Source organism: Danio rerio, chromosome 13 (genome assembly GCF_052040795.2).
Source record: "Danio rerio strain M-AB ecotype USA chromosome 13, GRCz13ab, whole genome shotgun sequence".
Taxonomy (NCBI): Eukaryota; Metazoa; Chordata; class Actinopteri; order Cypriniformes; family Danionidae; genus Danio; species Danio rerio.
In genome coordinates, this window is record NC_141033.1 from 54,780,534 (window position 1) to 54,795,000 (window position 14,467).

The 14,467-nt window shown below is 34.0% G+C and overlaps 2 protein-coding genes across 2 annotated transcripts in view; both read right to left on the reverse strand.

Annotated features, from left to right (window-relative positions):
- inpp5a (inositol polyphosphate-5-phosphatase A) overlaps positions 1 to 14,467 on the reverse strand; it is a 639,159-nt gene that overhangs the window by 321,295 nt on the left and 303,397 nt on the right. The window lies entirely within an intron of this gene.
- The window catches only part of valopa (vertebrate ancient long opsin a), a 26,372-nt gene continuing 18,789 nt past the window's right edge, over positions 6,885 to 14,467 (reverse strand). The window contains 1 exon segment of the mRNA NM_131586.2: positions 6,885 to 7,590. Within this exon segment, the coding sequence (NP_571661.1) occupies positions 7,366 to 7,590 (225 nt within the window). The 3' untranslated portion in view covers positions 6,885 to 7,365.

A 14,467-nucleotide genomic window follows, 5' to 3' on the forward strand; every position in this document is an offset into this window, starting at 1 on the left:
TCAGGTTTAGGGAAGGAGGAGGAGGAAGAGGAGGGGTGGCCGGGTCGGCCGATCCCGCTGCTTTTCGTGTGAGAACAGCACGGGCGAACGGCGCGCGCTCCCGAGAGGCGCCCGAGACGTGAAAAAGTGCGCACAGCGGCCTCTCGCGAAACGAAACAAAAAACGCTCGAAATACGTACCTCCCGGGACGTATCTCGCGGTCCGCAAAAACGTCCGCGGGGCTACGTTTCCACAATGAGCCCGGGTTTACATCTTTACAGTGTAAATCATAAGAGCAGAAACATTTACCATTAAAGTCACTAAAATCTTTTTATTTTGATGCAACAGAGGAGATTTCCATGGACAGCGAGTGCTTCTGAAGGATCTTATCTGAAGTACAACATGCAGCAGAACAACACACTAAAAACTGTGGAGATTTAACACACACACACACACACACACACACACACACACACACACACACACACACACACACACACACACACACACACACACACACCTGTTTATTATGATGATTAATAATAATAACAGAACTCGATGACAGACACATGAAGCAGAAACACACACACACACACACACACACACACACACAGACACACACACACAGAGTTTCTACAGTTGTGCTTTGAGTTTAAGGCTGTACTGAACAACACCTGCATTTTACTCTTATTAGTCTAATTGTTATCATTAATCTGTTCTTTATTAATTAATCCTTGAGGAACTCAAATGAGCTTCTGCATATCTGAAAGCATCTTTATTTCCTTCAGTGATCGTCTGAACACATGAAATCATTAATGTACATTTTGCAGGCAGACGCATTCTGAATAGTTGCGCATAAATGAACTGTGAATAGTGTGCGTGTGTGTGTGTGTGTGTGTGCGTGGATGAGTTTGTGTTTTATTGTGCATGTGTGTGTACGTGTATAAGCGTATTTGTGTGCTTATGAGTATGTGTGTGTGTGTGTGTGTCTTTTAGTGTGTAGTAGTATGTGTGAGATTCTTTATGTGCTTGTGACTGTGTTTTACTCTGTTTTACTGTGTGCGTGTGTTTTTGTGCATGTATGTGCAGATGTTTGTGTGCTTGTATGTGTAAGTGTGTGTTAGTCTGTTTGTGTGCTTGTGTGTGTGTCTTAGTGTGTAGTGGTATGTGTGAGTGTGTTTGTGTGAATGAGTGTGGGTGTGAATATGTGTGCATGTATGTGTGAGTGCACTTCAGGGTCTGTGTTTTACTATGTGTGTGTTAATTTGTGTGTGAGTTTTAGTGTTTGTCTGTGTATAAGTGAATGAGTGTGTGTAAGTTTGAGTGTAGTGCTATATGTGTGTGTTTGTGTGCGTGTCTCTGTATGTGTGTGTGTTTTAGTGTGTAGTGGTATGGTTGAGTGTGTTTGTGTGATTGAGTGTGGGTTTGTATGTGTGTGCATAAATGTGTGAGTGTGTTTAAGCGCTTTTGGGTCTGTGTTGTACTCTGTGTGTTAGTGTGTGTGTGTGTGTGTGTGTTAATTTGTGTGTGAGTTTTTGTTTGAGTGGATGAATGTGTGTTTTAGCATAGGGCTGTGTGTGTGTGTGTGTGTGTGTGTGTGTGTGTGTGTGTGTGTGTCTGAATGTCCTACTTCTCAGTGCTTTCGTCAGTAAACAGTCAATAAACTGATGCGAGACGCTTCTGTTCATATTCACACTGCTCTGTTTGTGAACGTTTCTTCAGCTCACACACACTTTTAGAAGAGTGACAGAAAATAAACATGTTTAACATCACACGTCTCCTCTGCTCAGCAGGGCTGCAATCAACTGATCAACATACAGAAGAACAATGTGTAACATTATTAGAAGTTAAATTAGCTGTGTTGTTTATGAGTCTTTAGTCAAACATAATTTATTTTCGTGATGTAAATCTGTATTTTCAGCATCATTACTCCAGTCTACAGTGTTCAGGATCCTGCAGAAATCACTATAATATGAGGATTTAATGATTAAGAAATGTTAATGATTATTATCTATGTTTGAAGACTTGGTGGAAGACTTGATTATTATTATTATTATTATTATTATTATTATTATTATAACAATTAGTTTTATTATTATTGTTGTTGTTGTTGTTGTTGTTGTTGTAATTTTATCTTGATTGTTATTATTTAATATGATTATGATGATTATTATTACTATTATATTATTATGATTATTATTAATATTATTTCTTTGATTAATAAAAATCTCAAAACAGCATTTACAGTATTTATCTTTTATATTAAGAACATAATTACTGTAATTTTCAATCAATTAAATGCATCCTTAGCAGTAGCACTGATCCCACCCACAAAAAATGATTATAAAGAACAGAACTAACTCAGTCAGACCATCTGAGTCAGCCGAAAAGAAATAAAAGCACATTCAGATTTCAGCCGAATAAACAATAATTAAATATAAGTAATTAATTAGTTCCCCAGTGCTGGGCTGTGGGCATCCGCCACATAAAACATATTCCCGAGTAATTGGTGGTTCATTCTGCTGTGGCCACCTCTGACAAATCAGGGACTAAGCTGAAGGACAATGAGTGAGTGAGTGAGTGAGTGAGTAATTGAATAAAATTTTACATAAATATAATGCATAATCAATGGATCCTCGTGTTTGATAGGAGAATTTAACAGGTTTATATGAACACTAGCTGGGTTTCCTTCAGCCATGCACATTTTAAAGTATTGCATGAGAAACATGTGACAGAAATGACAAATTTATGAATAAAAATGTAATTTGCAAAATAAATAAATAAATAAATAAATAAAATTATGTATATATATATATATATATATATATATATATATATATATATATATATATATATATATATATATATATATATATATACATACATACATATACAGTATTAATGCTTGCTAGAAGTGGTTTTAGATGGTGTTTAACGTGAATAACGGCAGATGGAAACAGTTGTTAATTAAATGCTGGTTGTTAGTGCAGCGTCTAGATTTGCATACTATCCGCCCTAAATAGTATTTGAAAATAGAATGTGTTCCAAATCATACTATATTAAAGATTCCAAAATGACCAAAGTGCAACTCGATTAAAGGGTCAGTCACCCAAAACTTTCAATTCTGTCTTTATTTATTCACCCTTTATGAGTTTCTGTATTCTGTTAACCACAAAAGAAGATAGTTTGAAGAATATTGAGAACCTGTACAATTTACCTCCATAGTGTATGGTTTTCCTCCTATGAAAGCTAATGGTTACAGGTTTGCAGCATTCTTCAAAATATCTTCTTTTGTGTTTAACAGAAGAAAGACATTTAATGATGTTTGGAAACGCCAGAGGAAGAGTAAACAGTAAATACATTAAACATTTTGGTGAACTATCTCTTTATATATATATATATATATATATATATATATATATATATATATATATATATATATATATATCCCAGCAAGCATCAGCATCTTTAATAACCATTTTGTCCTTGATGCTTTGTTGCATGCTTGATTTAGATACATTAAAAACACCAAATGCTCTTGTTGAGGTGCATTTCTCATCTTTTGTTGACTTATAAAATATGAATTTAATTTATGAGGTCATCATCACCTATAATAAAGTATTACAATAACGACAGTATTTCAGGTTTATTTAAGTTAAACATGTATTATGTTAATTTCATTATTACAATTAATCACATTATGCTACTGTAGCATGTGAATAAAACAGTGTATGAGTATAATAATTGCTATAAACACATGCTTATGTGTGTGTTTGTGCGTGTGTGAGCACATATGTCTTAATTTTAAACCTCAACTAATCTATTTATCTCTACACAGAAAAAAAACGCTTAAACTATTATAGCTGTAATTTAAAAGTTAACTTACAAACATAATTGAATGTTTTTATTACCATTATTTATGAAAATTATAATGTACATCCTTTTGTAATGCATTATATTTATGTAAATGCTGGATTAAATATAAAAGTGTATTGCAGATTAATCTTCTGTGGCCAAATTTTGTGCAAAAAATAAAGAAATATTGTGTATATAAATCAGTGTCCATCCTCATTGTAATCTGCCACCTTCTCTTATTAGTGCACATTATAGTGAACTACTCACGACATTTAGTTTTTTGCAGGTTTACCATTTCATCCCCAACACTGTATGCTGATGTTTTGTAATGTTTGTCAGTCTGTGACACACAAATGCAGGATCACAATGCAAAAAATCCTTTCTTACTCAGTGTTTTTATCTGGATTCCAGTCCAAATATCTCAAAACTCTTAAATCCAGAAGCATTTTTTAGACAAGCAAAAAATATTGTCCTGTTTTAAGAAATAGTCAAAACTCTGTGAGTTTTTTTACAGTGGCCGAGAGAGCTTAATGCACTGAAATATAAGAAAACGCATGCAATTACAAAAAATACCAGCAAACAAGAGAAGATCTTCATCTTCATTTGACAAATATGATTTCAAACACACGGAGCACAACAGAAATGTTTAAGGGGAACTAATAAACGTGATGGAGCTGCCTGTTTACATTATTGTTAACCCCAAATCAGCAAAGGTAACTTGAACTTCAGAGATTTTGGTGCACAATGTGCTGCCTTCTTTTCTAGGGACGCCCAGGCATATTTCAACAAGACCACATCCTCTACACATTACAAAGTCCTGGGTGCGGAGAATGTGGATACAGGTACTGGACTGGCCTGCCTGCAGTCCCGACCTGTCTCCAATAGAGAATGTCTAGTGCATTATGAAGACTCCGTACAGTTGCTCACCCTAATACTTGTTTGCAGGAAGAATGGGACAAAATTACATCTGTAAGACTTCATCACTTGGTGTCTTCTTTCCCTACACGTTTTTAATTGATGTGAAAAGAAACGGCAACATTACAAAGTGGTGAATGCTTTACTGTTCAGACTTTTTTTTAAATGTGATGCAAGAACCAAACATTGGTATGTGTTACCAAACAATAAAAACCACAGGGAACACACTAAATAATGTTTGCTGCAATGAAATACAAGCCAAAAGTAAATGTAGAAACTTTCTTTTTTCTTTGTGTTTTCCTTTTTCTGATTTGGGGTTGTACAAAAGACAAGGGACTGGTGTAATCAGGATGTAAAAATAAACAAAACAAAAAACTGTAATTAAAAAGATCACAGACAACTTCACTGAGCAATGATTAGGGCACAATAAGCAAATCCCAGCTGGGTTCGGCACGCTTTAGGGTCCCCTTGAATCCTTTCCATTGTGTTCTGTGTGTTTTGCATGTGTTGTGAGAAAATGCAGTGTGTTTTCTTAATTTGATTGCTTTGTGGGGGTTTGCAATGGTGTCGAGACCTTTCCTTTATTTGCTGGTGTTTTTTATTTTAGTTGCATGTATTTTACTCTCTGCCACCATAGTTTTTCCTTTAAACAAGCTAAATAATCTGCCAATAAGGGTAAACAAATCAAAAATCTTATGTCAAAAGGAAAAACTAGATTACGGGCTCTATTTTAATGATCTAGGCGCAAAGTCTAAAGCTCATGGCAAAAAAGCATTAAGGTTGTGTCTGAATCCACTTTTGCTATTTTTAGGATGGACAAATCCACTCTGCGCCTGGTGCATGGTCTAACAGGGCTGTGCTGATTCTCTTGATGAGTTCTGGCTGTGTTTTGAGCATAACCTGCATTAAACCAATCAGAGACTCGTCTCACATTCCCTTTAAGTTGCATTGCGTCATGGTGCATTTGCAATTTACATGGCGACTCTTGTGTGTAAAAACTGAACGCTTCACTAGGGAGAACACAGTTAATCAGAGCATCTGCAGCACGAGGATAAAGAACGAGCCTCCTCCATTCAGCCTCTTCACTTTCTCTTTACTCTACTCCTTTACTTTGGTGGAGTGAAACGGTGGAACCTCTCTCCACCGAACACATCCATTAGCCCACATCTTTAAGCTCCTTTGTTAAGCGCAAAGATTTGCTTCAAAACTATTTCTAAATTCAGTTCTAATCTCCAGCAAAGGAATAAATGAACAATAATAATGAAGTGTGGTCAGAAAACTGAGTAATATCCAAACACACGTCCTGTTCTTATCCACATATGCTGATGCAGACGTCTCCAAAACCCCAAGGTGAAGAAGGCATGGAGGCAGTGTGTTTATACTGATGGAGAAAATCATCATTTCTGGATCATTTTAATCCTTTAATTGTTTTCATCTGTAGAGATATGTGTGTGTTGCCGTTCATCCTGTGTGTATTCAGCATTTGGACCTGCAGAGTTGCATAACTAACGCGCTCTGCTGGACTTTAGAGCAGCTTTTCAAAGTTCACACTTAGCTGACGATTGCTGATAAGCTAGTTTGGCATGCTGTCCCTGGAGAGAGCCCCGAGCTCATGAGAGCCTCGAGCCCGGGGCTTCCTCCCGTTGCAGGGCGAGAGGGGAGTTTGAGCTCGGGTAGATCTCGAGAACCCCCGTCTCTCCTGCTGCGTGAGGGTTGCTAAGGTGATGCGTTGCTGACAGAATTGAATCGAATTTGGTGCTAATTTGGTTTAGTCAATTTACTTAAGTGTCATGTTTTTGAGAGTGTGGGAGGAAACCGGAGGACCCGGGGAAAACCCACGCAAGCATGGGGAGAACATGAACTCCACACGAAAATGCTGACCGTTTGGGTAGATGCCCGAACCGGAGGCATTTTGCAGTGCTAGCCACTGGGCCGCCATAGACAAAGGAGGAGGCGAAGGGGTGGAAGAAGGGATTTTTCAAGACGAAGATGACTTAAGGTAAGGTGTTTGGTTATTTATACTTGGTTAGAAGTAGTCTGATTGGTGGTTCGTACATTAGCTTGACTTGGGGCCAGCCGTGTCAATCATAAGCACGTGATCTTCTCGAAATTAGTTTATGAATAATCTTCACTTAGTTGGTCAATGGTGCGGTTTATTTCAGTTCCTCAACATAGCAACACTCCAACAATGCGCCTTAACACACCTCCTCTATAGACCAGCACACACTTGAGTCCACAGAGTGCAGCAAATGGATTTGCTATTTTAACATGATGCAAAACATGAAATATAGGGTTGCGCTGGTCAGAAAATAGCAAAGAATCGTGTCAAGCATGTCTTGCGCCTTAGTGCACCAGGTGTAGAAAAAGAAAAACCTTAATAGCGACTCTGAAAACAACTGTTATTGATTATTATTCCTGAAAACAAGACAATATTTTATTGCTTGTCTAGAAAACGCTTCTTGACTTGTGTATTTTGAGATATTTGGACTAGAAACCAGACAAAAACTCTAAGTAAGAAAAGCATGTATGTGCAGTCATGCCGCTATATGAGTTTGATGACACCTACATTCAGAAGAGACTGAAAAGCACTGAGATGAAGACTCTGCATTAGTGTTTTCACATGGGACACACTTTGTTCTCAGGTATGGGGATGTGGCTGAAAGTGCTGCGGTCTCCAGGATTTTCCTCTGTTTTCGGGACGGAGACGCGAGCGGCGATGGCAGACATCTCTCCAGTGTTGCTCCCGCTGGTCATGCCGGCACGTTCGGTCGTCTGATTATTATTTCCTTCCACCACAGTCACTTTACTGCAACTCAAGAGCTGAACCAGACACTTTCTGAACTGAGGAAGACAAAAAGAGAGCTTATATTTACATTTAATCATACAACAGATGCGTTATCTAAAGTGACTTAAAGGTAAAAACAAATGAAATATGTGCACAGGGCTAGATTTTTTAGAACTGACAAATATGTACCCTGGACTACTCTTTTTCTTTCAGTTTTTGTTTTTACAAATCCACTAGAGGGCGCTGAGTTCATTATTGACAGTCTCAAATAGTTTTCCCGGGGCACATTTTCTCATAAATAAATGAATAACGAATACAGAGATTAATAAAAGTGTAAAGTTTGGTGTGTGTGATCAGTGTATAAATGTTAATAAAAGTGTAAAGTTTGGTGTGTGTGATCAGAATATAGACATTAATAAAAGTGTAAAGTTTGGTGTGTGTGATCAGAATATAGACAGAATAAAAGTGTAAAGTTTGGTGTGTGTGATCAGAATATAGACATTAATAAAGTGTAAAGTTTGGTGTGTGTGATCAGAATATAGACATTAATAAAGTGTAAAGTTTGGTGTGTGTGATCAGAATATAGACATTAATAAAGTGTAAAGTTTGGTGTGTGTGATCAGAATATAGACATTAATAAAAGTGTAAAGTTTGGTGTGTGTGATCAGAATATAAACATTAATAAAAGTGTAAAGTTTGGTGTGTGTGATCAGAATATAGACATTAATAAAAGTGTAAAGTTTGGTGTGTGTGATCAGAATATAGACATTAATAAAAGTGTAAAGTTTGGTGTGTGTGATCAGAATATAAACATTAATAAAAGTGTAAAGTTTGGTGTGTGTGATCAGAATATAGACATTAATAAAAGTGTAAAGTTTGGTGTGTGTGATCAGAATATAGACAATAATAAAGTGTAAAGTTTGGTGCGTGTGATCAGAATATAGACATTAATAAAGTGTAAAGTTTGGTGCGTGTGATCAGAATATAGACATTAATAAAGTGTAAAGTTTGGTGTGTGTGATCAGAATATAAACATTAATAAAAGTGTAAAGTTTGGTGTGTGTGATCAGAATATAGACAGAATAAAAGTGTAAAGTTTGGTGTGTGTGATCAGAATATAGACAGAATAAAAGTGTAAAGTTTGGTGTGTGTGATCAGAATATAGACATTAATAAAAGTGTAAAGTTTGGTGCGTGTGATCAGAATATAGACATTAATAAAAGTGTAAAGTTTGGTGTGTGTGATCAGAATATAGACATTAATAAAGTGTAAAGTTTGGTGTGTGTGATCAGAATATAGACATAAATAAAAGTGTAAAGTTTGGTGTGTGTGATCAGAATATAGACATTAATAAAAGTGTAAAGTTTGGTGCGTGTGATCAGAATATAGACATTAATAAAGTGTAAAGTTTGGTGCGTGTGATCAGAATATAGACATTAATAAAAGTGTAAAGTTTGGTGTGTGTGATCAGAATATAGACAGAATAAAAGTGTAAAGTTTGGTGTGTGTGATCAGAATATAGACAGAATAAAAGTGTAAAGTTTGGTGTGTGTGATCAGAATATAGACAGAATAAAAGTGTAAAGTTTGGTGTGTGTGATCAGAATATAGACATTAATAAAGTGTAAAGTTTGGTGTGTGTGATCAGAATATAGACATTAATAAAAGTGTAAAGTTTGGTGCGTGTGATCAGAATATAGAGATTAATAAAGTGTAAAGTTTGGTGTGTGTGATCAGAATATAGACAGAATAAAAGTGTAAAGTTTGGTGTGTGTGATTAGAATATAGACATTAATAAAAGTGTAAAGTTTGGTGTGTGTGATCAGAATATAGACAGAATAAAAGTGTAAAGTTTGGTGTGTGTGATCAGAATATAGACAGAATAAAAGTGTAAAGTTTGGTGTGTGTGATCAGAATATAGACAGAATAAAAGTGTAAAGTTTGGTGTGTGTGATCAGAATATAGACATTAATAAAGTGTAAAGTTTGGTGTGTGTGATCAGAATATAGACATTAATAAAGTGTAAAGTTTGGTGCGTGTGATCAGAATATAGACATTAATAAAAGTGTAAAGTTTGGTGTGTGTGATCAGAATATAGACAGAATAAAAGTGTAAAGTTTGGTGTGTGTGATCAGAATATAGACAGAATAAAAGTGTAAAGTTTGGTGTGTGTGATCAGAATATAGACAGAATAAAAGTGTAAAGTTTGGTGTGTGTGATCAGAATATAGACATTAATAAAGTGTAAAGTTTGGTGTGTGTCATCAGAATATAGACAGAATAAAAGTGTAAAGTTTGGTGTGTGTCATCAGAATATAGACTTTAATAAAGTGTAAAGTTTGGTGTGTGTGATCAGAATATAGACATTAATAAAAATGTAAAGTTTGGTGTCTGATCAGAATATAGACATTAATAACAGTGTAAAGTTTGGTGTGTGTGATCAGAATATAGACATTAATAAAAGTGTAAAGTTTGGTGTGTGTGATCAAAATATAGACATTAATAAAGTGTAAAGTTTGGTGTGTGTGATTAGAATATAGACATTAATAAAGTGTAAAGTTTGGTGTGTGTGATCAGAATATAGACATTAATAAAGTGTAAAGTTTGGAGTGTGTGATCAGAATATAGACATTAATAAAAGTGTAAAGTTTGGTGTGTGTGATCAGAATATAGACAGAATAAAAGTGTAAAGTTTGGTGTGTGTGATCAGAATATAGACAGTATAAAAGTGTAAAGTTTGGTGTGTGTGATCAGAATATAGACATTAATAAAAGTGTAAAGTTTGGTGTGTGTCATCAGAATATAGACAGAATAAAAGTGTAAAGTTTGGTGTGTGTGATCAGAATATAGACATTAATAAAGTGTAAAGTTTGGTGTGTGTGATCAGAATATAGATATTAATAAAGTGTAAAGTTTGGTGTATGTGATCAGAATATAGACATTAATAAAGTGTAAAGTTTGGTGTGTGTGATCAGAATATAGACATTAATAAAAGTGTAAAGTTTGGTGTGTGTCATCAGAATATAGACAGAATAAAAGTGTAAAGTTTGGTGTGTGTGATCAGAATATAGACATTAATAAAAGTGTAAAGTTTGGTGTGTGTCATCAGAATATAGACAGAATAAAAGTGTAAAGTTTGGTGTGTGTGATCAGAATATAGACATTAATAAAGTGTAAAGTTTGGTGTGTGTGATCAGAATATAGACATTAATAAAAGTGTAAAGTTTGGTGTGTGTGATCAGAATATAGACATTAATAAAAGTGTAAAGTTTGGTGTGTGTGATCAGAATATAGACATTAATAAAAGTGTAAAGTTTGGTGTGTGTGATCAGAATATAGACATTAATAAAGTGTAAAGTTTGGTGTGTGTGATCAGAATATAGACATTAATAAAAGTGTAAAGTTTGGTGTGTGTGATCAGAATATAGACATTAATAAAAGTGTAAAGTTTGGTGTGTGTGATCAGAATATAGACAGAATAAAAGTGTAAAGTTTGGTGTGTGTGATCAGAATATAGACATTAATAAAGTGTAAAGTTTGGTGTGTGTGATCAGAATATAGACATTAATAAAAGTGTAAAGTTTGGTGTGTGTGATCAGAATATAGACAGAATAAAAGTGTAAAGTTTGGTGTGTGTGATCAGAATATAGACAGAATAAAAGTGTAAAGTTTGGTGTGTGTGATCAGAATATAGACATTAATAAAAGTGTAAAGTTTGGTGTGTGTCATCAGAATATAGACAGAATAAAAGTGTAAAGTTTGGTGTGTGTGATCAGAATATAGACATTAATAAAAGTGTAAAGTTTGGTGTGTGTGATCAGAATATAGACAGAATAAAAGTGTAAAGTTTGGTGTGTGTGATCAGAATATAGACATTAATAAAAGTGTAAAGTTTGGTGTGTGTCATCAGAATATAGACAGAATAAAAGTGTAAAGTTTGGTGTGTGTGATCAGAATATAGACATTAATAAAGTGTAAAGTTTGGTGTGTGTGATCAGAATATAGACATTAATAAAGTGTAAAGTTTGGTGTGTGTGATCAGAATATAGACATTAATAAAGTGTAAAGTTTGGTGTGTGTGATCAGAATATAGACATTAATAAAGTGTAAAGTTTGGTGTGTGTGATCAGAATATAGACATTAATAAAGTGTAAAGTTTGGTGTGTGTGATCAGAATATAGACATTAATAAAGTGTAAAGTTTGGTGTGTGTCATCAGAATATAGACAGAATAAAAGTGTAAAGTTTGGTGTGTGTCATCAGAATATAGACTTTAATAAAGTGTAAAGTTTGGTGTGTGTGATCAGAATATAGACATTAATAAAAATGTAAAGTTTGGTGTCTGATCAGAATATAGACATTAATAACAGTGTAAAGTTTGGTGTGTGTGATCAGAATATAGACATTAATAAAAGTGTAAAGTTTGGTGTGTGTGATCAAAATATAGACATTAATAAAGTGTAAAGTTTGGTGTGTGTGATCAGAATATAGACATTAATAAAGTGTAAAGTTTGGTGTGTGTGATCAGAATATAGACATTAATAAAGTGTAAAGTTTGGAGTGTGTGATCAGAATATAGACATTAATAAAAGTGTAAAGTTTGGTGTGTGTGATCAGAATATAGACAGAATAAAAGTGTAAAGTTTGGTGTGTGTGATCAGAATATAGACAGTATAAAAGTGTAAAGTTTGGTGTGTGTGATCAGAATATAGACATTAATAAAAGTGTAAAGTTTGGTGTGTGTCATCAGAATATAGACAGAATAAAAGTGTAAAGTTTGGTGTGTGTGATCAGAATATAGACATTAATAAAGTGTTAAGTTTGGTGTGTGTGATCAGAATATAGATATTAATAAAGTGTAAAGTTTGGTGTGTGTCATCAGAATATAGACAGAATAAAAGTGTAAAGTTTGGTGTGTGTGATCAGAATATAGACATTAATAAAGTGTAAAGTTTGGTGTGTGTGATCAGAATATAGACATTAATAAAGTGTAAAGTTTGGTGTGTGTGATCAGAATATAGACATTAATAAAGTGTAAAGTTTGGTGTGTGTGTGTGTGTGTGTGTGTATGTGTGTGTGTGTGTGTGTGTGTGTGTGTGTGTGTGTGTGTGTGTGTGTGTGTGTGTGTGTGTGTGTGTGTGTGTGTAAGTGCTGCTGAAGTGGTGATTTCTGCCTGAATTCTTTATTATTTACAATGTAGAATAGAGAAATGCTCTTTAATTGTGTGTTTTTAGAGGCTTTTTATGTTCTAGTTTGAAATAAGACGTGCCTTAAAGGCCAAATTGATAGAAAATCTCAAAATTGATCAGTACATTAAACTAAACAATGGCTTTGTCAATAAAATGAATCTCCAAACACTGACTGTTCGGTCCTCAGAGTGATTTCAGTTGATTTTCTTTTGCGCTCCAGCTTTTAATGTGCTTGTCAGATGAAGGTGGCGTTTGACTGCGTGCTACATTAGTCAATCATGCTGAGGTCATAATTGCGCAGTAATCATTAATTGTTTCCACATTAGCCTGCGGGTCACATCGTCCTTCTCGTTCATTAGTCACTAGTCATTAAACGACAGAGTCCATTGGACACTAATTAGCTTGTGTCCTAAAGTCACTTTAAACACTTTTGGGTTTCCAAGAATGAAGCGTTACGGATTGGGTTTGTTTAGATGTAAATGTGTGTTTTTAAGCCACATCTTGGCTGTAAGTTTAAACTCAATGTCATCATGTAGTTCACAAAATAATAAATTAATAAAAACCCGTATTATAAAAGGTTGTATTTTTGTCTTGTTGTCTAGTAGAAATATCTAAACATTCATAAATCAAAAATAAATTGAAAAGCAAAATAACTAAAGATATTTAGTAATGTTTCAGTTGCTTAAAATGTATGATTCATAGATTTGTCTTATTTTTAATGATTGGTTGATTTGTTGTTGTTGCTTCAAACAAGAACAGAAATCTGCCTGGTGAGAGGAAGACAATTGTTTTAGAATGTCTGTTTTTGACTTTTTATTCTTAATTCACATAAAACTATATATATATATATATATATAATTTTAGTTTTTTTAATTAAATTTTTCACAAATGATGTTGAACAGATTCAGGAAATGTTCACAGTATGTCTGATAATATTTTTTTCTTCTGGAGAAAGTCTTATTTGTTTTATTTCGGCTAGAATAAAAGTAGTTTTTAATTTTCTAAACACCATTTTAAGAAAAATTTTTTCTTATTTTTTTTCGATAGTCTACAGAACAAACCATCATTATCCTTATATAGTAATAATAACTTGCCTAATTACCCTAACCTGCCTAGTTACCCTAATTACCCTAGTGAAGCCTTTAAATGTCACTTTAAGCTGTATAGAAGTGTCTTGAAGAATATCAAGTACAATATTATTTACTGTCATCATGAAGAGAAAATAAATCAGTTATTAGAGATGAGCTATTAACACTATTATGATTAGAAATGTGTTGAGAAAATCTGCTCTCCGTTAATCAGAAATAGGGGAAAAAATAAACAGGGAGGCGAATAATTTTGATATCATATATATATATATATATATATATATATATATATATATATATATATATATATATATATATATATATGAGATACTAAAGTAATGTACAGTAGTAAATATAAGTAGATACCATACTTGAACAAAGTGTATTATACTGTATATAACACAGCATCAAAACACTTTGATATATAATGCTGCAGCATACTGCAGTATTAACTATAGTGAAAAGATAAACTGTATTAAATGTGGTAGTATACTGGTATATGGTAGTTTTTACTACAGTAAACTAGAGTATTGTAGTATAATATACCATATAGTTGCAGAAAACTTTGTGAAAACTTGTTACCATAGCAACTGTAGAATCGCCACAACAGATCAAGTATTATTGTTTGTGTGTTACCATAGCAACTGTAGAATCACCAC